This window comes from Calcarisporiella thermophila, assembly GCF_041956535.1.
Source record: "Calcarisporiella thermophila strain CBS 279.70 unplaced genomic scaffold VTP21scaffold_2, whole genome shotgun sequence".
In the NCBI taxonomy this organism is placed as follows: Eukaryota; Fungi; Calcarisporiellomycota; class Calcarisporiellomycetes; order Calcarisporiellales; family Calcarisporiellaceae; genus Calcarisporiella; species Calcarisporiella thermophila.
In genome coordinates this window covers 649,151-667,698 of record NW_027192192.1, presented here as the reverse complement: position 1 = coordinate 667,698, position 18,548 = coordinate 649,151, and the positions used below count along the sequence as shown (strand labels likewise).

The 18,548-nt window shown below is 39.1% G+C and overlaps 8 protein-coding genes across 8 annotated transcripts; 3 read left to right on the top strand and 5 right to left on the bottom strand.

The window, feature by feature from the left end:
- Window positions 1–40: 40 nt before the first annotated feature.
- Window positions 41–1,446, bottom strand: VTP21DRAFT_4350 (uncharacterized protein; the record flags this gene model as incomplete). The annotated part of the gene is made up of 2 exons (XM_069394752.1): window positions 41–1,175; window positions 1,241–1,446. 2 exons carry the CDS (start codon window positions 1,444–1,446, stop codon window positions 41–43), a joined length of 1,341 nt encoding a protein of 446 aa, XP_069255958.1.
- Window positions 1,447–2,122: 676 nt separating this feature from the next.
- VTP21DRAFT_4349 (uncharacterized protein) lies at window positions 2,123–2,779 on the top strand (the record flags this gene model as incomplete). The annotated part of the gene is made up of 1 exon (XM_069394750.1): window positions 2,123–2,779. The coding sequence occupies one exon, from the start codon at window positions 2,123–2,125 to the stop codon at window positions 2,777–2,779; it is 657 nt and encodes a 218-aa protein (XP_069255957.1).
- A 1,059-nt stretch (window positions 2,780–3,838) lies between these two features.
- Window positions 3,839–6,415, bottom strand: VTP21DRAFT_4348 (uncharacterized protein; the record flags this gene model as incomplete). Its single annotated transcript, XM_069394749.1, has 14 exons — window positions 3,839–3,883; window positions 3,946–4,307; window positions 4,369–4,835; window positions 4,900–5,076; window positions 5,139–5,296; window positions 5,360–5,462; window positions 5,525–5,583; window positions 5,641–5,679; window positions 5,757–5,768; window positions 5,839–5,864; window positions 5,939–5,975; window positions 6,042–6,064; window positions 6,126–6,210; window positions 6,308–6,415. The coding sequence occupies 14 exons, from the start codon at window positions 6,413–6,415 to the stop codon at window positions 3,839–3,841; spliced, it is 1,701 nt and encodes a 566-aa protein (XP_069255956.1).
- Window positions 6,416–6,766: 351 nt separating this feature from the next.
- Window positions 6,767–8,452, top strand: VTP21DRAFT_4347 (uncharacterized protein; the record flags this gene model as incomplete). The annotated part of the gene is made up of 3 exons (XM_069394748.1): window positions 6,767–6,906; window positions 6,960–7,211; window positions 7,279–8,452. 3 exons carry the CDS (start codon window positions 6,767–6,769, stop codon window positions 8,450–8,452), a joined length of 1,566 nt encoding a protein of 521 aa, XP_069255955.1.
- Window positions 8,453–8,557: 105 nt separating this feature from the next.
- Window positions 8,558–10,104, bottom strand: VTP21DRAFT_4346 (uncharacterized protein; the record flags this gene model as incomplete). Its single annotated transcript, XM_069394747.1, has 4 exons — window positions 8,558–8,734; window positions 8,792–9,540; window positions 9,608–9,878; window positions 9,943–10,104. 4 exons carry the CDS (start codon window positions 10,102–10,104, stop codon window positions 8,558–8,560), a joined length of 1,359 nt encoding a protein of 452 aa, XP_069255954.1.
- Window positions 10,105–11,180: 1,076 nt separating this feature from the next.
- On the top strand, window positions 11,181–11,939 carry VTP21DRAFT_4345 (mitochondrial 54S ribosomal protein uL5m; the record flags this gene model as incomplete). The annotated part of the gene is made up of 1 exon (XM_069394746.1): window positions 11,181–11,939. One exon carries the CDS (start codon window positions 11,181–11,183, stop codon window positions 11,937–11,939), a length of 759 nt encoding a protein of 252 aa, XP_069255953.1.
- Window positions 11,940–13,536: 1,597 nt separating this feature from the next.
- VTP21DRAFT_4344 (uncharacterized protein) lies at window positions 13,537–16,503 on the bottom strand (the record flags this gene model as incomplete). The annotated part of the gene is made up of 10 exons (XM_069394745.1): window positions 13,537–13,858; window positions 13,922–14,652; window positions 14,719–14,899; window positions 14,965–15,130; window positions 15,197–15,464; window positions 15,522–15,659; window positions 15,740–15,798; window positions 15,864–15,941; window positions 15,996–16,025; window positions 16,131–16,503. The coding sequence occupies 10 exons, from the start codon at window positions 16,501–16,503 to the stop codon at window positions 13,537–13,539; spliced, it is 2,346 nt and encodes a 781-aa protein (XP_069255952.1).
- Window positions 16,504–16,822: 319 nt separating this feature from the next.
- On the bottom strand, window positions 16,823–18,182 carry VTP21DRAFT_4343 (uncharacterized protein; the record flags this gene model as incomplete). The annotated part of the gene is made up of 5 exons (XM_069394744.1): window positions 16,823–17,018; window positions 17,087–17,249; window positions 17,318–17,736; window positions 17,811–17,935; window positions 18,006–18,182. The coding sequence occupies 5 exons, from the start codon at window positions 18,180–18,182 to the stop codon at window positions 16,823–16,825; spliced, it is 1,080 nt and encodes a 359-aa protein (XP_069255951.1).
- Between the last annotated feature and the right edge of the window lie 366 nt (window positions 18,183–18,548).

The following is an 18,548-nucleotide window of genomic DNA, read 5'->3' as shown; positions in this document are numbered from 1 at the left end:
ATAGTAGTACATAAACATCACAGAATTTAGGGAAGAGATTCTACGAATTTTCCTCAAGCTTTAGAATGATAGATATACTGCGGCCACTTTTTAATCGATGGAGCTCTTTGAGAGAGGCAGTATCAGTCAGAGAAGATTTCTTGCTCGTTTCCGCATATCCTCCAAGGATGAAATCCGAGTCAGTAGTTGTGCGATAAAAGTTGGCCTCTTCAAGACGGGGACATTCTGAAAGAAGTCGCATAAGAGGCTGTACGTTCGAAGATATATCATATATCTTATGTATATGTATGGTGCGTAGATTCCTCAAACTACTAAAGGCACTCAAAAGTGTTTTGGTATTCACATGGTACTGTTGGATTAGAGGCAAAAGATCAAACGAAAATGAATCGAGGCCTTTGCAATTGGATGCAAGCTGATATATAATATTGGCATCAAGTTGCATTGACTTGCATCCAAAAACATCCAAGTGCTGCAGGGTATTTGAACAGCTTGAACAAGTCATTTCAAGAAGCACTGCATCTGTTAGTAGATAGCAGTCCTTTAGGATAATTGTTTCCAGTAAAACACAACGTTGGACTAATAAAATAGCGCTTGCATCGGTAACTCGTACTGCACCCGTAATATTTATGTATCGAAGATGCTGCCAACAAAAATTAGCTATAGCATAAATGGCGTTGTCGCAAAGAGACCAGGGATGTGCGAGGCTTAAAAATTCAAGATTATGACATGTTCTAGCTACGCACTCTAGCGATGAATCCGTGATGCCAGATGTTCCATCTAAGATCAATTTTCTAAGTTTGGGAAATGTACTAATTAACGCCTTAAGAGTGGCTTCGGTTAAGCTCTTGCATTCAGTCAGGTCGAGCTCCATCAGACTACCGGACGAAAATTTGGTGGCCAAACGGATCACATTTGAGTTAAAGAAAGTGGCTCTGCAACATCTAAGATTTCTAAGGTTGGGCAATTCTGCTAAGAGGGTGGCTAACCATGTCTCAGGCAAAGTGGAGTAAAGAGTCTCTTCCACATTGCTAATATCAACCGTAGCAACACAGCGACGAGTTATTTCACGACAGTTAGGTAAATTCTGCAGGAGGTTTTTGAACACGCTTATGGGGATATCCAATTTGCCAAGTATTACAATATTATTCCACCGCAAACGAGTGATTTCTGTATCCCTAATGAAATGTTCATAGGATTATGATCGGAGTAAATGCATTTATAATGCGTGCATTAATCTGACCATTCTCGACACACTCTGGCGACCTCAGAAATATCAGTTGCGGAGAGCCAATTGCAAACTTCTCTCAGAGAGAGAGATGCAATTGATTGCAGCCTAACATCATTACTTGTAAGTTCGAGTTGACGATCTTCTGCCTCGCAATAATAGTATGGAGGAGGGGGTTCAAGATAGGGAGGGAGAGACGGTGAATCATGCCATGCACTCATTGAAATTATTTACTATTGAGTATTCATAGAAAGACTAACGCCTTATATAAAGTCACGCGCCACAAGGTACTCTAGAATTACTATCAAAGAGATCCGAGCACAATCGAACTGATCTAAATTTCCTTTGAAACCCAACGGTGAAATGTGGCTAAATTCCAGCTTATTATAGTGTCGCGAAGCTAAAATAGCTCAACGCGGTTTTGCCATTATAACGATTGGGAGTCCAGTCACATCGGAGTGTAAAGTCTAGAGGTTCACTAGGGGAAAATAAGTTAGTGACGTGACAAATCTATAATACGCTTAGGGTTCGCCTGCTTTATTGAAGCTGTTATCAATGGCTGACTTATTAGCTTCTTCGCTAGCTTTGTGTCCATGAAACAAATGTGGTGTGCAAATGATTGGACAGCGTGAAATGGGTGAGAACGTGTAACCGTCCTGCAAATCTTCGTCTTCAGCTATTATTTAAGAGACCACATTTTGATAAATTCGTTTTCAATCTTTTGCCTTTTCATCAATACCTTTTGCTGTTGACCAGCCTCTTATCCCCTTCTTCTATACTCCATCCTTTACGGTTGTTGACCAACCCTTCTATTTACCCCTCTGCTTTTCTCATTTTCGGTTGTTGACCAACCCTGTTAAACCATCTGCATCAATTTACGCGTCAAAAACTACTATCATGAGCCGTTTTGCTTTCGCTGCACTGCTTGTTTTGCTCTTCACTCTTTCTCTAGCCAAGGAAGTTGACGTCCAAGTCGGTCCACGTCCATTCACTTTCGAACCCTCTACTCTCAATGTTGATGTCGGTGATAAAATCATCTTCCGCTTCATTAATGGTCAGCACTCTGTTACTCAATCAGAAAGCCTCGACTCTTGCTCTCCCAAACTTAAAGGCTTCGATTCCGAAAGCACTGGACCAGGCAAAACTTTCAACATTACATTTAAGAAACCTGGCAAATATTGGTTCTTCTGTAAAGTTGGTAACCATTGCCAAAACGGCATGCGTGGAACCGTGATAGTTGGTGGCGCCCAGGCTGGTCCTGGAAATACCACGGTTGTCAATTCCAACTCTCCACTGTCCTCGACAGTCTCTGCTATTGCTCCGTCTAATGCTGCTTCAGACAGTTCGGCAGTTGCAGCCCCATCGGTACCTGCCAGTCCTAACCAGTTACCTAGTGGAGTTCCTCGTGCAATCACACCGAGCGTTGTTCCCACAGCGTCCGCTGGTGCTGCTTCGGCTGCTGCTGTCAACTCAAATGCTGCATCTGGTCCTCAGCGAACTTTTGCCGCCTTGATGGTCGTTTTTGCTACATGCTTGTTTGCCACATTTTTCTAAATCAAACACCGTTATTTAGCATCAAACACCGTCATGTACAGAGTTTTTCATTCCTTAATAAAATGATATCCGTGGTATAACTCTATATTATACTTTTAAACTGTATAGTGCATGAAATAAATTCATTTCATGATTTTTCACTGCGATGATAGTTTATAGGGGGAGTTCACGCTGCCGCTTATTCGGATTATTTGCTTAAAATTAAGCGAAATTCTGCATTTTAACTGGCCAACTTTTAGAATCCGCAAAAAATCGAAATAATCGCCTTAAAAAACCTCTAGAGTCGATTTTGTAGCGATCCCAACACGATTCCCAACTTGAACTATAGAACCAGAAAACACCAAAAATATGGTGTGAATGACACTCGAGGAAATGGGAATACTAAATAACCACAATAAGCAGATAATCAAATAAGAGAACAATAACACGCCTATTAATTCTAAATATTTCTACTGGATCAAAACTAGGATTTTTCATAAGAAATATTTCCTCGTATTGGTAGCTTTTATCAATAGAGCATGTAATGAGAAGCTCACAGCTAATAATTAAACATGCAATCTACCACTCTGTGTCATTATAATCTTGCCTCGAAGTCTAACCTACACGAATTGTAGGGTTTTCAAATTAACGAACAATCAGAAATTCATGTGGTGATTATTGGTTGAAAAAAAAAGAAAATAGAAATATTGAAAAAAAATAATATTTTTTCAAAATTTTCAAAATTTCAATCCCAAATTTATTTAATTCGTAATTTTTATTCAATTATTTTTTTGAAATTGGAATTTTTTTCGAATAATCTGTTCTCACAATTTACCCAAATTTTCCCCTTCTAGTTATCGTGAGATTATAGCTGAATATATTTAGAGCTATTATATATAGCAAGTGTTTGGAAGATTTAATATACGTGGTTTATTTCATACCATATATAATAAATACAATAAAAGGTAATGTTCGCAGACTTATTGAGATATTTAATGAAACAGAATTACAGTAAATAATAACTCATTTCATAGAGATATATAAATAGAATAAAAATGCTCTATATTAGCTCAGAACGCTTTAAAGTTTCGCTGAATTGTTTTTCTTAGTTTGCCAGCCGAATTCCTGTATCAAAATATTAATAAATAAATTAATGTACTTTTTCAATGGTTAAAAATGCTTCCCACCAGTTTCTTTTTTCCGCCCGGTTGAATCATGACATTTAACAATACAGGTTTTTCTTGCACTTTCCATGCTTCAAGGAGTGCTTTTTGTAACTCTTGAGGAGTGTGTACCAACCACCCTTTACCACCACAAGCATTTGCAATAAGATCATAGCGCACCTCGGGCAGAAGAGCAGTTGGAGGGAGAGGATTGGTGTTTGCATAGGACTCTGAGTCTAATCCATAGTATACTCCATTATTGTTAATCACTATTATAATTGGTGAGATTTTCGCACGAGCTGCAGTTTCTAGTTCCATCGCACTGAATCCAAATGCCGAATCACCCACGATAGCTACGACGCGCTTGGTAGGATGTACAAGTTGGGCTTAAGGATAGCAGATATATATAACTGCTATTTCCAGTCACTCATTAAATATAAAATTTACCTGCAATAGCAAATCCCATTCCAACACCCATCGTCGCGAATGTCCCAGCGTCCAAGCGTGACCGCGGCTCAGTCATCTCAAATACTACACGCGCGATATCCATCGAATTTGCTCCCTCATTTACCCAAATTAACCCCTCGCTACCCTGGGACAATTCTGCTAATTTATACTTTATTTCCCAGTAGGCCCGATGATAACTCATTGGCAGATGATCATCAAGGTAAAGCTTATTGAGCTTTTCTTCGTTTTCTCTAGATTTTGCAATTAATCCTTGAAGAAAATGCGTCTTAGGTGAATATTTATAAGGGACGATGCTATGATGTAATTGTTCCACGATGGAAGGGAGATGACCAACAAGCGATACCGCAGATCTCATGTTATTCGACACTTCTTCAGGATGTACATCGGCTTGTATGATTTTAACGACCGGATTGAAGCGATGACCAAAGTGGAGAACCCAGTTCAATCTACATAGTAAAATTACAATACGTCAAGAATTTATGAGTTCAAAATTGGTAAAGTAAAATATACCTTGCACCTAGCAAAAGTATCACATCGGCTTCAGCCAGTGCCTTGGAGCGCGCGGACGCTATACAAAGCGGGTGCTTGTCTGAAATCACTCCTTTGGCCATTGGAGTAGGCAGAAATGGAAATCCTGTTACATCCACAAACCGTCTTAATTCCTCTTCGGCACGAGCATATGCAGCACTGCATGTTGAAACTTATAATTCGGTCATGAACATATATCATATCTATATCAATAAACTTACCCTTTTCCAATAATTATAATTGGACTTTTTGCTGTCTTTAAAAGACGCGCTGCATTTTCAACCGCAGTTGGATGAGCCAATGTTTTAGGTGGCGGGGGAACCGGAGGCTTATAGATAACAGCATCTCTAGCAATATTTCCTTTGATGAAATCCGCTGGCTAATTTGTATTTGAAAACAAAATTAGATGGTTAAGAAATAAAAGTATATAAAAGTTATTTACCAAATCTACATAGCATGCCCCTGGACGACCATAAAACGATGTTCGGAACGCTTTTTCAATGACGCTTGGCATATTTCCAAGACTAGAAGGGCGGAAGGCAAATCTATATATTTAAGATATTAGGCGAAATAAAATAAATTTTGATAATCTACACGATTCTATTACTTGCAATAATGACGACAGGCTTCGACTTGATCAAGTTCTTGAAATGCACCCGTGCCATTCTAACGCAAATAATGTAAACATAGTAAAAATAAGTTTTTTTCAATAAATGTATATACTTCATCAGTTTCGGGTGAACCGCCTAATAATAATAAAGGCTATTTTAAGAAAAAGATGAAGTAAAATTTAAAATCCCGCATTTGTAAAAAAAAGAAATGTGCGGTTATTATATTACCCAACAATTTTGCTATTATTAGAAAATTTCAAGAGAATAATCATTAATACATATAAAACAATTAACCAAAGGAATAATTTACCTGCGCGTTGGCGACTCCAGCTAAAGCTGTATATATCAAGATGCGTTGCATATTAGTATAGCTGCATGAGTAGTGAACATACAGAGTTATTGTATCCTACCATGAATAACCCCGGGCCCAGATACAACAAGACAGACCTAATAGATGCGAAAATACGAGTAAAATAGCAATATACAAATATATCATAAATAAATATTAGGTACGCCTGGTTTTCCGGTCAGATATCCTAAGTTCAAATATAAGCTATAATAAAATACGTTTGGAAATATAGCTAATTAAGCGTATACCATATGCCCCTGCAGCATAACTAGCAGATTGTTCATTCCTGAAAGCAATAAACTCAATTCCTTCTGCGATAAGCGCTTCTGCAACCTTTTTGGAGAAAATTAAATATTTTAATAAGTCAAAAATGATTGATAGCATTATTGTATTAGTCAATTTTTGAGATGCCACATTATAGACTCATTACCTCTACGATAGGAATTCCAACAATGCCAAAGACAACTGTAACACCTAGTGTTTTAAGAGCTCGTGCAATAAGGGTGGATCCTTGTATAGTTGACATTTTTTTGATCATAAATTACAAGATGAATAACGAGATACGAAGGAGCAAATAGAATATAAATTAGGGGGCTTAAAATCTCGATATTAATTACGCAATTTTATTTATTTACAGCTCCGATGAGTCAGGGATTACTCTTAACCCCTGACAAGCCACACAAGCCACATTAAAAATATTGTCCAATCCCGAGCGGGAACGTAGGAGATCAAGAGTCGCTTGAAGTTTAAAGACTTACGTGCATAAAGAGGGCGAGGCCGTGATTCTCCTTTCTCTTTTTCTTCATACATTCTTTCGATCTATTTTTTTTCTCTTATTAGCCTTACACCTTCTCTTAAATTGTTTGCTATATTGTTAATTATTTGGAAAATGAAGCTTCTTCGCAATTCTCTTCTGCTCCTTAGCGTTCTTGCTGCCGCTGGTCCTTCGTTTGTATTTGGCGAGGAAAACTCTGATGTTCTGGCTCTAACGAAAGACACATTTAAGTCGGTTGTTGGAGAGGAAAATCTGTAAGTTAAGTGCTTAATACACGGGGTTTTTTCATCTATTAATCTATCTTTAGTATTATGGTCGAGTTTTATGCGCCCTGGTGTGGTCACTGCCAACGTCTTGCTCCAGAGTATGAGCAGGCAGCTACAGAGTTGAAAAAATCAAATCTTAAGCTTGCCAAAGTTGACTGTACTGCTGAGCAAGATCTTTGCTCTGAGCATGGAGTCCAAGGCTTCCCTACTCTGAAGCTTTTCCGTAAAGACGGTGAAATTGTTGAATACAGCGGACCACGCAAGGCTGATGGTCTCGTTAGTTTCATGAAGAAGTGAGTTATATATTTTTATTTGAGATCTGAACTGGACGTTAAATTTTTCTTCTACAATCACCTATAGGCAAACACTTCCTCCCGTTTCAGAACTCACCTCTGAGAAACTCGAAACATTCAAAGATTCTGATCGAGTTGTTGTGGTTGGTTTCTTCAGCGATTCTGACAAATCTGAACAAGAAACTTTTGAAACTCTAGCTAAGAAGCTGCGTAATGACTTTGTCTTCGGCTCCATTAACGATGCTTCTTCAGCCGAAAAATATGGAGTTAAGCCTCCAGCAGCAGTTCTCTTCAAGAAGTTCGACGAGGGCAAGAATAATTTCGAAGGCAAATTTGACGCTGCCGATCTCGAGAAGTTTATCAAGACCAACTCCGTTCCGCTTCTTGATGAAATTAGCCCCGAAAACTATGGCAGCTATATTGAAACAGGTCTTCCACTCGCATTCCTCTTTGTTGAAAATGAGGATTCACGTAAGGAATTGACCAAGGCTCTGGAGCCTATTGCGCGTGAATTCAAGGGTCGCATAAACTTTATCTGGGTGGATTCCAACAAATTTGGACAGGCTGCGGAGAGTCTGAACCTTAAGGAGAAATGGCCTGCTTTCGCGATTCAAAATGTCTCCGACTCTACTAAGTATCCATTTGATCAAGAGAAGGCTATCACCACAGAGTCTATCCATGATTTTGTTACTCGTTTCAGCAAGGGTGAAATCCCACCATCCATTAAGTCTGAACCCATCCCTGAGAAGAATGACGGGCCAGTGACAGTTGTTGTAGCCAAAGAGTTTGAAAAAATTGTATATGATCAGGATAAGGATGTGCTAGTCGAGTTCTATGCACCTTGGTGTGGCCATTGCAAGCGCCTCGAGCCTACCTGGAGTGAGCTTGGTGCCAAGGTTCGTGCAAACCCGGCTAATAGTAAAATCGTAGTTGCCAAGATGGATGCTACAGCCAATGATCTTCCTGCCAATGCTGGATTTGAAATCTCTGGATTCCCAACAATTAAATTGTTCAAGGCTGGTAAAGCTGGCAAAGATAAAGAAATCGTCGACTACAACGACAATCGTTCTCTCGAGAGTCTCGCCAAGTTCTTGAAAGACAACGCCGTTAACAAGGTGGAAATCGAAATTGAAGAGAAGAAAGAGGAGAAAGAAGATAAAGAAGAGGAAAAAGCAGAGGAGCCTAAGAAGGAGGAAAAGAAGGCTACCAAGGAGGATGAGGCTGTCCATGATGAGCTTTAAGTGATTTCTATGTCTGATATTTATGTTGATTTTCCTTTTTACCTGAAAAAGTTTAGTTCCATTTTTTTTAAGTTTATTAATAAAAAATAATCTTTAAAAATATCCTTAAAATTTAACATTAACGTCTCTCTGATATTCATTAGGTTGTATTTTATCATGTAAAAACTTTAAACCTCCGTTAAATTCCCCAACAATGTGCCCATTGCCGTACAAACGATATTTATATATTGTTAATCCTTCTAAGCCAACTGGCCCACGCGCATGAGTTTTGTTCGTGGAAACCTATAATATTCTCGATGAAGTCAGACCATAAGATATTTATTAGTCTCACAGACTTACCCCTACTTCGGCACCAAACCCATAGCGAAATCCGTCTGCAAAACGAGTGCTAGCATTCCAATATACTCCTGAGGCATCTACTGATCGCATAAATTGATGTGCGGCAGCCTCATTCTCGGTTAGAATACAATCAGTGTGTTTGCTCCCATGTAAGTTGATATGATCGATCGCATCCTCGAGGCTATCCACGGCACGGACTGCCATTATCAAATCAAGGAACTCTGTGTCAAAATCTTGAGGAGTAGCTGCATCAACTGCATCTGGGAATAAATTTTGGAGCACAGGTAATGTAATCTCATCTGCCTTTAATCGCACACCACTTGAGATAAGTGACTTTGCTATGCTCGGTAGTAGAGATTTTACGACATTACGATGCACGAGAAGGGTTTCAGCCGCGTTACATGCGGCTGGATAATTAATTTTTGCATCGGTAACGACTCGAACCGCTTTATTCTCATCTGCATCCTGGTGCACATAGATTGAGCAAAGTCCATCAGCATGACCCAAAACGGGGATTCGTGTATTGTTCTGAATGTAACGAACAAGTGCATTAGATCCCCGGGGAATCACTAAGTCGATATAACGGTCGGCATCGAGCAGCGTGGTTATTTCGTCACGAGAAGATACAATTTGTACTGAGGCAGCAGGCACTCCACCATTTAGAGAAATTAGCGCATCTTCGATACATTTTTGCAATATAGTGTTAGAATGAAGAGCTTCTTTTCCTCCTTTAAGAATGACAGCATTTCCTATTTAAATTGCAATATAATGGCATACTCAGTTAATTGAAATAAATTTAAATGAAAATTTCTTTACCAGACTTGATAGCAAGGGCAGAAATATTGACTATAACCTCCGGCCTTGCTTCAAATATAACAAGCAGAACGCCAACGGGACAGGTAACTCGATAGAGATCTAACCCATCATGAAGTCGAGTTGCAAGTGTTATTTGATTAGTAGGATCCGGTAATTTCTCGATATCGAGAATGCCTTGAAGCATAGAATCAAACTTGTCTCCCTTTTCGAGGTCAATACGCTTGCAAAGGGAAGATGAGAGTTTCCCTTCTTGAACTAGCTTTTCTGCAAGCTAAATTAATCGAAAAGACATTTAAATCTCGCTTAATGGAAGCTATAATGACATTATTGCTTACTTTTTTATCAAGTCTATTTGCTGCTAAGATTTCCTCTCTGCGATTAGCAAGACATTCTCGAATACGAAAAAGTGCTTCACTCTTCTGAGTAGGTGTTACTGACTGCAATGAGGTTGAAGCTTGTCGCGCAGCCTTAGCAATATTAAGGACCGAGGAAGCCATTATAATGAAAAATTCCCAATACTAGTAGGAGAAAAAAAATAAATTAACAAAGCACTAGGCGTGAAATTTATGACTCTCTCATACTCATTCTGACCTACAAATCGAAGCCCCAAACAATGGAATAATTGCTAAATCTGATATGCTTTCATTATATTATATTTGAACACATTCTCGCTTAATAGAACATTTGTATCTACCCATGATTTTTTAAAAAAGAATTGCTAAAAGGGGTCAAGTAGAAAGGTGATCTCAAAATACACCAGTTAAAATATTGATCTCAAATTATATGCGTGCTTACTCCGATAGAATTTCATACATGCTATCTAATCATGTGGATTAAGCAAATAATATGGTGAGTGTTTGCTTTTGGCTAATTTCTCCCTTTCCTATATAATCTGAGCATTTCACTGATACCCTAATAGCAAAATATGCTTGAGCCGATACTTCATAATAATGAATATATATATTGATTTAATTATACTCAATTCTTGTGTAAAGTTCGGTTAGTAACGGAAGATGGAATCGAGTTTGATTCATTTCATCCGACTGGACTATTGGGAGCAATCAAAACTGGCGAAAGCTAAAATATCAATAGTAAGTAATCTTGACCTCCTCAGTATCAGAGAAGATAAGGCAATAATGAGATATCTGGTCTGGGAAAGTGAAGCGAATGATCAACTTGTATTCTATGTAGTTCATAATTTCAAGATAAAAAGGCATTTTCCACCCATATAGTAATTGACTAATAGTTTTGGTTTCGAATTACAAGCACTAATTAGAACAAAATAATATAAGCGAATAAAAAGTATAAAGATTTTTTTGAGAGCCTGAATTGTTTTTTGTTATTTTGTTTTTATATTTGGTATTGGGGTAGCGATAGAATAGTATAATGAAATACTTTTTTTCTAGCTTGAGCATCCTGTTTACTTCCAACTAGCTTGATATTTAAAATTCTGTTTTGCCACCATATACAAGCGAAGTCGTGGCTTAGACATAGTCACAAAATACAAAACACATTTGGGTAAACAAGAACACTAAGAAAAACCAAAAAATCGAAATTCTTGAATAGTAGTCGCATGGCAACGCGATCGCTCTTATGTAATCTAGCTAGAACGGCTCCGAGCCCAGCTTCTAAACGTTTTTACTCGTCGCTCTCCACATCAGGGGTAGTTGGATTAACAAGACTTCGCGAACACTATTATACTACCCTTCAAGATGATTTAATGTACCTCACTTATGAGCATCCTAAACCCGATGCCCCTGTAACGGAATCTAAAGCAAACAAAATTCGTCGCGGGAATAAGCCTCTCAAGCCGACACCACCTCCCAAGTCCTCCCGAACCGTTCCAGAACTTCAAAAGATTGACGTACATTGCATGGTAAAAGAAGCGATCCTTAGCAAGACCAATCTTCTTTCGGCCATCATGGCGATCCAGTCGATCACTGGAGTACGACCAGAGATCGTATTTGCACGAACTGGAGCGGCGACGTGGAAGCTTCGTGAAGGAATGCCGATTGGATGTAAAGTGACTCTCAAAGGCGATAAAATGTATACATTTCTGGATAAGCTAGTGGAGATTGTTCTACCGCGGATGAAGGAATGGCAGGGACTACCCATCACAGCCGGGGATGGGAATGGAAATATTGCGATGGGTTTTCCTGCATCTGCGCTCAGCCTGTTCCCTGATATCGAATCTAATTATGATATGTATCCGCGGATGACGGGATTCCACGTAGTCTTCAACACAACCGCGTACACAAATCTCGATGGACGGCTTCTCCTGAGTGGATTTGGGATACCTTTTCAAAAGAAGATGGGAAAAAAATCCTCATAAGTGAATATTGTTTTTAAAGCGTTTTAAAGCCTTAAACCTTTTTCAAAAGCTTCTTTTATCAATCCTGCTTTCATCCGAAAATAAAATAATAGAACTCCTCGGATATAATATTAGATCGAATTGAACGAGACGCTTATTAGGCCATGATTAGCCACCCATTGTATTATAAGGTGCAATTATTTTGTGAAAAAGGCGTAGTTCAAATATAATTCGCAATAAGCCTCTTCGGACTAACTAGGGCGGAACGAAAAGGTTCAATTACCCCTTGAAATGGTAGCGTCTGTGCTTTAAAGTTTCCATGCGCACATTGCGATAAGGTTGTTTTTCTTTTTTTTCACACAGCTACGCATAACTTTTTTACCACAATCATTATAAATATAAGGAATCCCTTTCTTCATCATGGGTCTCTCTCATTAATCCTCACAAAACAAATCTCTTCTATCACTTCTTTTATAGTGGAGTCTGTGTACTAAGGAATATTGCCTGCTCATATTTGTAAACAATAACCTCTGCTAAGACATGAGTGCTACGTCATTTGCTACACACTTGGGAGGTATGGGATGGCAGGGAAAGAATGAAGCAGATAAAGTATGGCGTGACCCCTCTTGTCCTGCTTGCGATAAGTGTGGAAGACAACACCCGACCTATGCTGCGTGTTCAAACTAGCAAGTACTCATACATTGGCGAAAGCAAACACTGCGTTCCCTTCCTCATTTGAAAAGTTACCTACATATATATAAACATATACATACACCACCAGAATCTTTGGCGTCTCTTTTTTTATTTCTTTGGACTGTTTATTCAGTTTGTGTTTTCATCTGCTCAAACGCAAAAAACGCTTGTATTTCTTTCTTACTACAGCACTTCATATACACTTTATCTCATGTCTTTTTATTGATTTAAAAAAATTTTTCTATCCAAAACAATAAAAAACAATAATTATAAGTGTTTAGCATCCGTATATGATTTTACTTATATGATTATACTTTAGTTCAATTTCTAATCCTCATTCTGTAGAGTCTTATATCACATAGGCACTATTGACAATAGATTACGTTTTCATATGCAAGGGAGGAAAGAAAAGAAAACAAAACTCAACTTTTACGTGTTTTATGCTACTTTTTAATCTCACTATGCATACTGCGTATCCACCCACACTTCAACCGATAATAGAAATATGCACAGTATATCTCTAAAAGGATAAGCATAAGCACTCTCCCCAGTTTTCCTATAAGCTTTCTACCTTGCTCCCATGCTGAACTCTAAGTTAGTTGCCTCACAAGTTCTTATTCATGCTTCTTCTAAAATCATCACCAAATATGAAATGACGTCCCCTCTGCCACATAAATGTTCCAAGCATTATTTACATTAATTACTATTTAATATTAATTAAGAGTGAGAGGAAAAATACAAATATAGTGTTTGACTAATCTACAAAGCTGCATAATAGTAACAGGGGAAAGTTATAAACCATGCACATATAAACACTCTGCTAGGAACAGGTGTTTAATCAACAGACAATGGTATCCCGCATATCAAGCAAAAAATAGAAAGAATGTAATATACCAAAATATCAGACACCGTGTTTTGCTTCATTTTAGAACTTGACCGCATCTACTAACGACGCTTTTGGCTCTTTCATTCCTTCGGGAAAGTACGACAAAAGCTTCTCAAATAGCTGCGTGCGTTCCTCGAAAAAATTCCGTTCCTCTGGGCGCATAAAAAGATATGTAACTAATGAGTGAAACGCTGCACGCTCCTTTTCGTCCGCGTTATTAACTACCGCTGAAACGCGGGTCTGCAGAAAATCGAGTCCTTGCATTCGGTCTGCTTGAGTTGTAGCATTAAAAGCCAATTCACGAAATTGTTGCTCTCGAATTTGAAATTGTGCGCGACGAAGAATATCTTTTGAGGATGGCCTTAAATAAAAGTTCAGTCGTTTTATATAGGTGCTCATATGACGAATTTGCCATTAAAATTACCTTATAAGGTGCAGTTCCCAAAAATCGTCCAGGCGCAATTGTGTATTTTTTGCTTCCCCAGGGTTTCCTCCAAAGAGATAGTGTACCTTGTTCTGGCTATTGTAAACTATCTGGTGTGCATACCTTGGAACTGGTTCGCAAGTACGCATTGCGTCCATCTCAGGCGATTGCCCGTTTTGATAGATACATGACCACCGATCTCGCCGTAGCGAATACACCCAGAAACTATTGCGCACACCCTTTTTCGAAGACTCTCTATCTCGCATCAGTCCGCTCAACACATAAATTTCTTCTCTATCCTGATCCAATGTTGCTCTTTGAGTATGTCCTGCCTCAGGCCCTCCATGCTTCGTGTAATCGCGTGTAATCTCGCGCACAACATCCGCATTAAGGTCATAAGCGTGCAAATCAGATAAATGGTCCTTTCCGCGTTGTCCTGCAAGGATGTATAGTAGGGATTTATTCGAATCATAGAGCATTGAATGTCCAATTCGAGACTTGAGTGCATTGTCCAAGTGCTGTTGACCCGGGGTAGAAGGCGAAATGGGACGGCCTTCTGCCATCCTGAGTAAGCGCCAGCTATTTGAGTTGATATCGTAGGTATAGAGACCGCTATACCGGTGTCCGCTCTGTCCTGCACTTACAACTCGCCCACCAAATACGTACATAATGCCTTTTTCGGAATCAATGCACATTTGGTGGTCATAAATCAGTTCAGGTCCGCCATCCATCTATTTTATTAAGAAAGAGGTAATAAATGCTGTTTGGGCAGAAGTTTTCTCCGAAAGATGCCGTACCTTTGTATCATTCGATAATTTTACCCAAGAGTCCATTATGATATCGTAGCGATAAAAATCACTGTTTAGATATGTATCGGCTCTTTGTTTCTCCTCAACGTATCGACCCAGCACATATATTTGTTTACGAACTGGATCCAAACAAAGTTTATGGCAAGATCGTGGTGAAGGGCCCCCTTGTCTATTGAATGCCATAGAAATAAATAAATTATTTGAAGTGAAAAATAATAGTAAATTTCAACTCACTCTCTTGTATCATAGCTAATTTGGAACCAGGTCCGCTCTTGAATATCATACACCCAAAAGTCAGCTAGATCTTCGACTCCACTCCATCCGCCCATCAGATAGATCTTTCCAGCCTCTATATCGATGCACATCTGATGACCACCACGCATACAGGGCGAGTCTCCATCTATTTTATTTTGATTAGTTGAAAAAAGATAGAACTTTTGAATTTATAAAAATATATTGGATTAACCTGCACTTGTTGCCTCAATTCGCTTCCAGAAAGGTTGGTAAGCACAATCTCCGATGTAGTCTTCGAATAAATTCCGGTCATTGGCTTCCAACATAATAGATTCTGCGGCTTCAAAATTGCCTTGGCTCACTAGCTCCTCGTGAAGCCGAGTAAGCAATGGATCCTCTAGCTGAACTTGCGTGCGTTGTTGTAAAGCTTGAAACTCTTCCATGTAATTCCGTTGACGGAAATGTTTAAGACACAGCTTAATCGCTTGTATTTCTTGAAACTGATGCATGTCAAACATTAGCTCCAATAAATGGGATATATTATGGGTATTGCTCACATTCTGGTAATCGGTATATGCCTTCTGAACGATGGAGGGATCAGATATGCCATTCAATTCAACATACCATATGCTATAATTAAAGTTAGCACCCCAAGCCATCAATGGGACAATTTTTATGTATTGGCAAGGAACAATCTTTTGCAAGAGGATAAAATGTTAAGATAAAGTGTTAGGTCAAAGCTGCAGAAATTTTCTTTTGAAAGACGGAAAATTACCACGCTATTTGCCATATGCTTAAGTGGAAAAGTCTCGGGTTCACAATCATTTTTTAAGCCTATAATAATCAACATAAAGAATGGGTTCCTGAGATAAACAAAATTAATTGAGACTACTAATTACCGCTATGTAATAATTCATTCATATTGTCAGGTGTCAGGCCGCCGTATACTCGGAACTCTTTCAAATTGCATACATGAACTGAAAGAAACCCATCAAATTTAGGTAATCAAAAGAAAATAAGCGGAAGCATACCTTTGTGATATTTTCCAAACGTAATGTTCTCTAAAGTCAGAGAAAAGGCAAAAGACAGAGTTAAGGTATAGAATGAATGGAGTCTTCGAATATACTATAAAAATCATATATAGTAACTAAGGGTGAAAAGGATACGGACTATGGACAATTTATCTAGTTTGATCGTGATAAATTGTGCTTGATTATTGCTTGGTGAGGACCAACGTGACGACTGGTCATGGGGGCGATTATCGCGAATATTGCGGGGATGATAGAGCGAGGAATGACCAGAGCAGTCGTATATTTCATAAGAGAGTTTTTCCATCGGAGGAAGATCACTAGTAACAGCACCTCGACCCTGAAGTACAGGAGAATAAGCGTCCTTACGCTTTGTGGGTACAAGTGAACTAGGAGGAGTCGTGCGGGGAGAATGCGTGGGAAAATAAACCTGATCACTGTCGAATGCTTCCATGCTGTGAGGCGATTTATTTCCGTTGTTTGTGAGATGAAAATTAGTAGATATGTCCATCGCTGAGGAGATTAGAGATATTGAGAATATCGAAAAAAAAGGAATTTAGGAACAATATTAAAAAAAAAAGAAATATATATATGATCAATTAGAAATAGGAATAACGGGGAAAAGAGAAAACCTCGTTGAAAATCTCACAAAGAGGTCGGAGAAAAAAATTGCCATTCTCAAGTGGCCTGTCTGATTGAACGTGACTATTGCGGCGCAGAATATTCACCATTTGGAACTTTATTAAGGGTTGAATCTTTTAGCAAAGTATCGTTTTCACCATTTAAGTCACATAGTTGAGTAACCATGAAGACTTAAATCCATGAAATAATTAAAGAACATTGAAATTGCCAAGGTGTTGGCATGCTTCCACTACTCTATGTAACATGTACTTCTCTCCTTCGCGAACCCACACCCGCGGGTCGTAGTACTTTTTGTTAGGCTTTTCATCTCCCTCGGGGTTGCCAACCTGCGTCTTAAGGTAGTCTTGTTTCTTTTGGATATAATCTCTGACCCCAGACATATATCTAAACAATCCAATGTTGTTGCTAAGCCATATAGTTTTAATCAAAACGTAGTAGAGATAGTAACTTACGCCCACTGCAAATCGGTATCCAAGTTTTGTTTAATAACTCCATAGCGAACAGCAGTAGCAATCTCTTCTTGCGTGGATCCTGATCCACCATGGAATACGAACCAAACAGGTTTTTCGTGAGCTTCCTCACCAAGTTTATCCCGAACATAGCGCTGATGTTTGCCTTTAATTATCTCCAAATGCATTAGTTTTATATGTAAGAGAATCTATGACTAAAGCTGATAGGCATACCCAGTAGCTCTGGTTGCAACTTTACATTACCAGGCTTGTAGACTCCATGGGTGTTGCCAAAGCCTGCAGCAATAGTAAACAGGTCGGTAACCGCAGAAAACGCTTTGTAAATATCCCATATATCTTCAGGCTGGGTGTAGAGCGCAGCGTTTTCCACCGATTCATTGTTTACTCCATCCTCCTCGCCACCTGTTATCCCAATCTCCATCTCGAGTAAACATTGCATTGGTGCAAGGCGTTTCAAATACTCGAGGCTCAAAGCAATATTCTCTTCCTTCGATTCTTCGCTCAAGTCGATCATGTGAGAAGAGAAAAGGGGCTCGCCGGTCTGCTTGAAATATTCTTCATCGGCAGCGATCATACCGTCAAGCCAGGGCAGCAATTTTTTGGCACAATGGTCAGAATGAAGGATAACTGGGCTACAAGGAAAAAGAATTTAATCATTCATGTGTATTTGCCATATAGTTTTGAAATGAGCAGAGTCAAAACTTACATGCCATATTCTTTTGCAACTGCACGTACATAATGAGCCCCAGCGATGGCACCTAAGATCGACGCTTTTTGATTTTCATTGGATACACCTTTTCCGCAAAAGTAAGCAGCTCCTCCATTTGAAAACTGAAAATTATAAAAGAAAATATCGAACAACATTAGTAGAGTACAAAGATTCTGTTGTAACATGAGCTACCTGAATAATCACAGGCGCCTTGGCTTCGCGTGCACCTTCTAGTGCAGCGTTAACGGTAGAGGTTGAAGTGCAATTGATTGCCGGGATCGCAAAACCATGTTCACGTGCATAGTTAAAAAGTTTACGAACATTGTCTCCAGTAATCACGCCTGCCGGGACGATTTCGAGAATGCCCATTTTCAAATTGATAAGGCAAAAGCAATTGCGAGCAAAAGTACTCGGCTGTCAAATTTTATAATCGATAAGCAACAAATTAAGGCTAGATCTCTGCAATCTACCTGTTATCAAGGGGGCGGGTTTTGATTCGATAGCTGGAATTTGATAAATGATTATTGGAGATAAACCAAAATCTCTAACCAAGCTCTGTTATGCCTTCCGCCTCGCTCTTCTCTGAGGCAAAAGATCTATGTAGCTAAGAGGGATATTTTTCGCGGAGGCGGATATGAACGCAGATAGTCCGTATTGCGTTGGCTTCTGAATCGATGGAAAAACGCGTTAATTAAGATGGGGCGTTCAGAATACTTATCAGAACGGAGGCACATT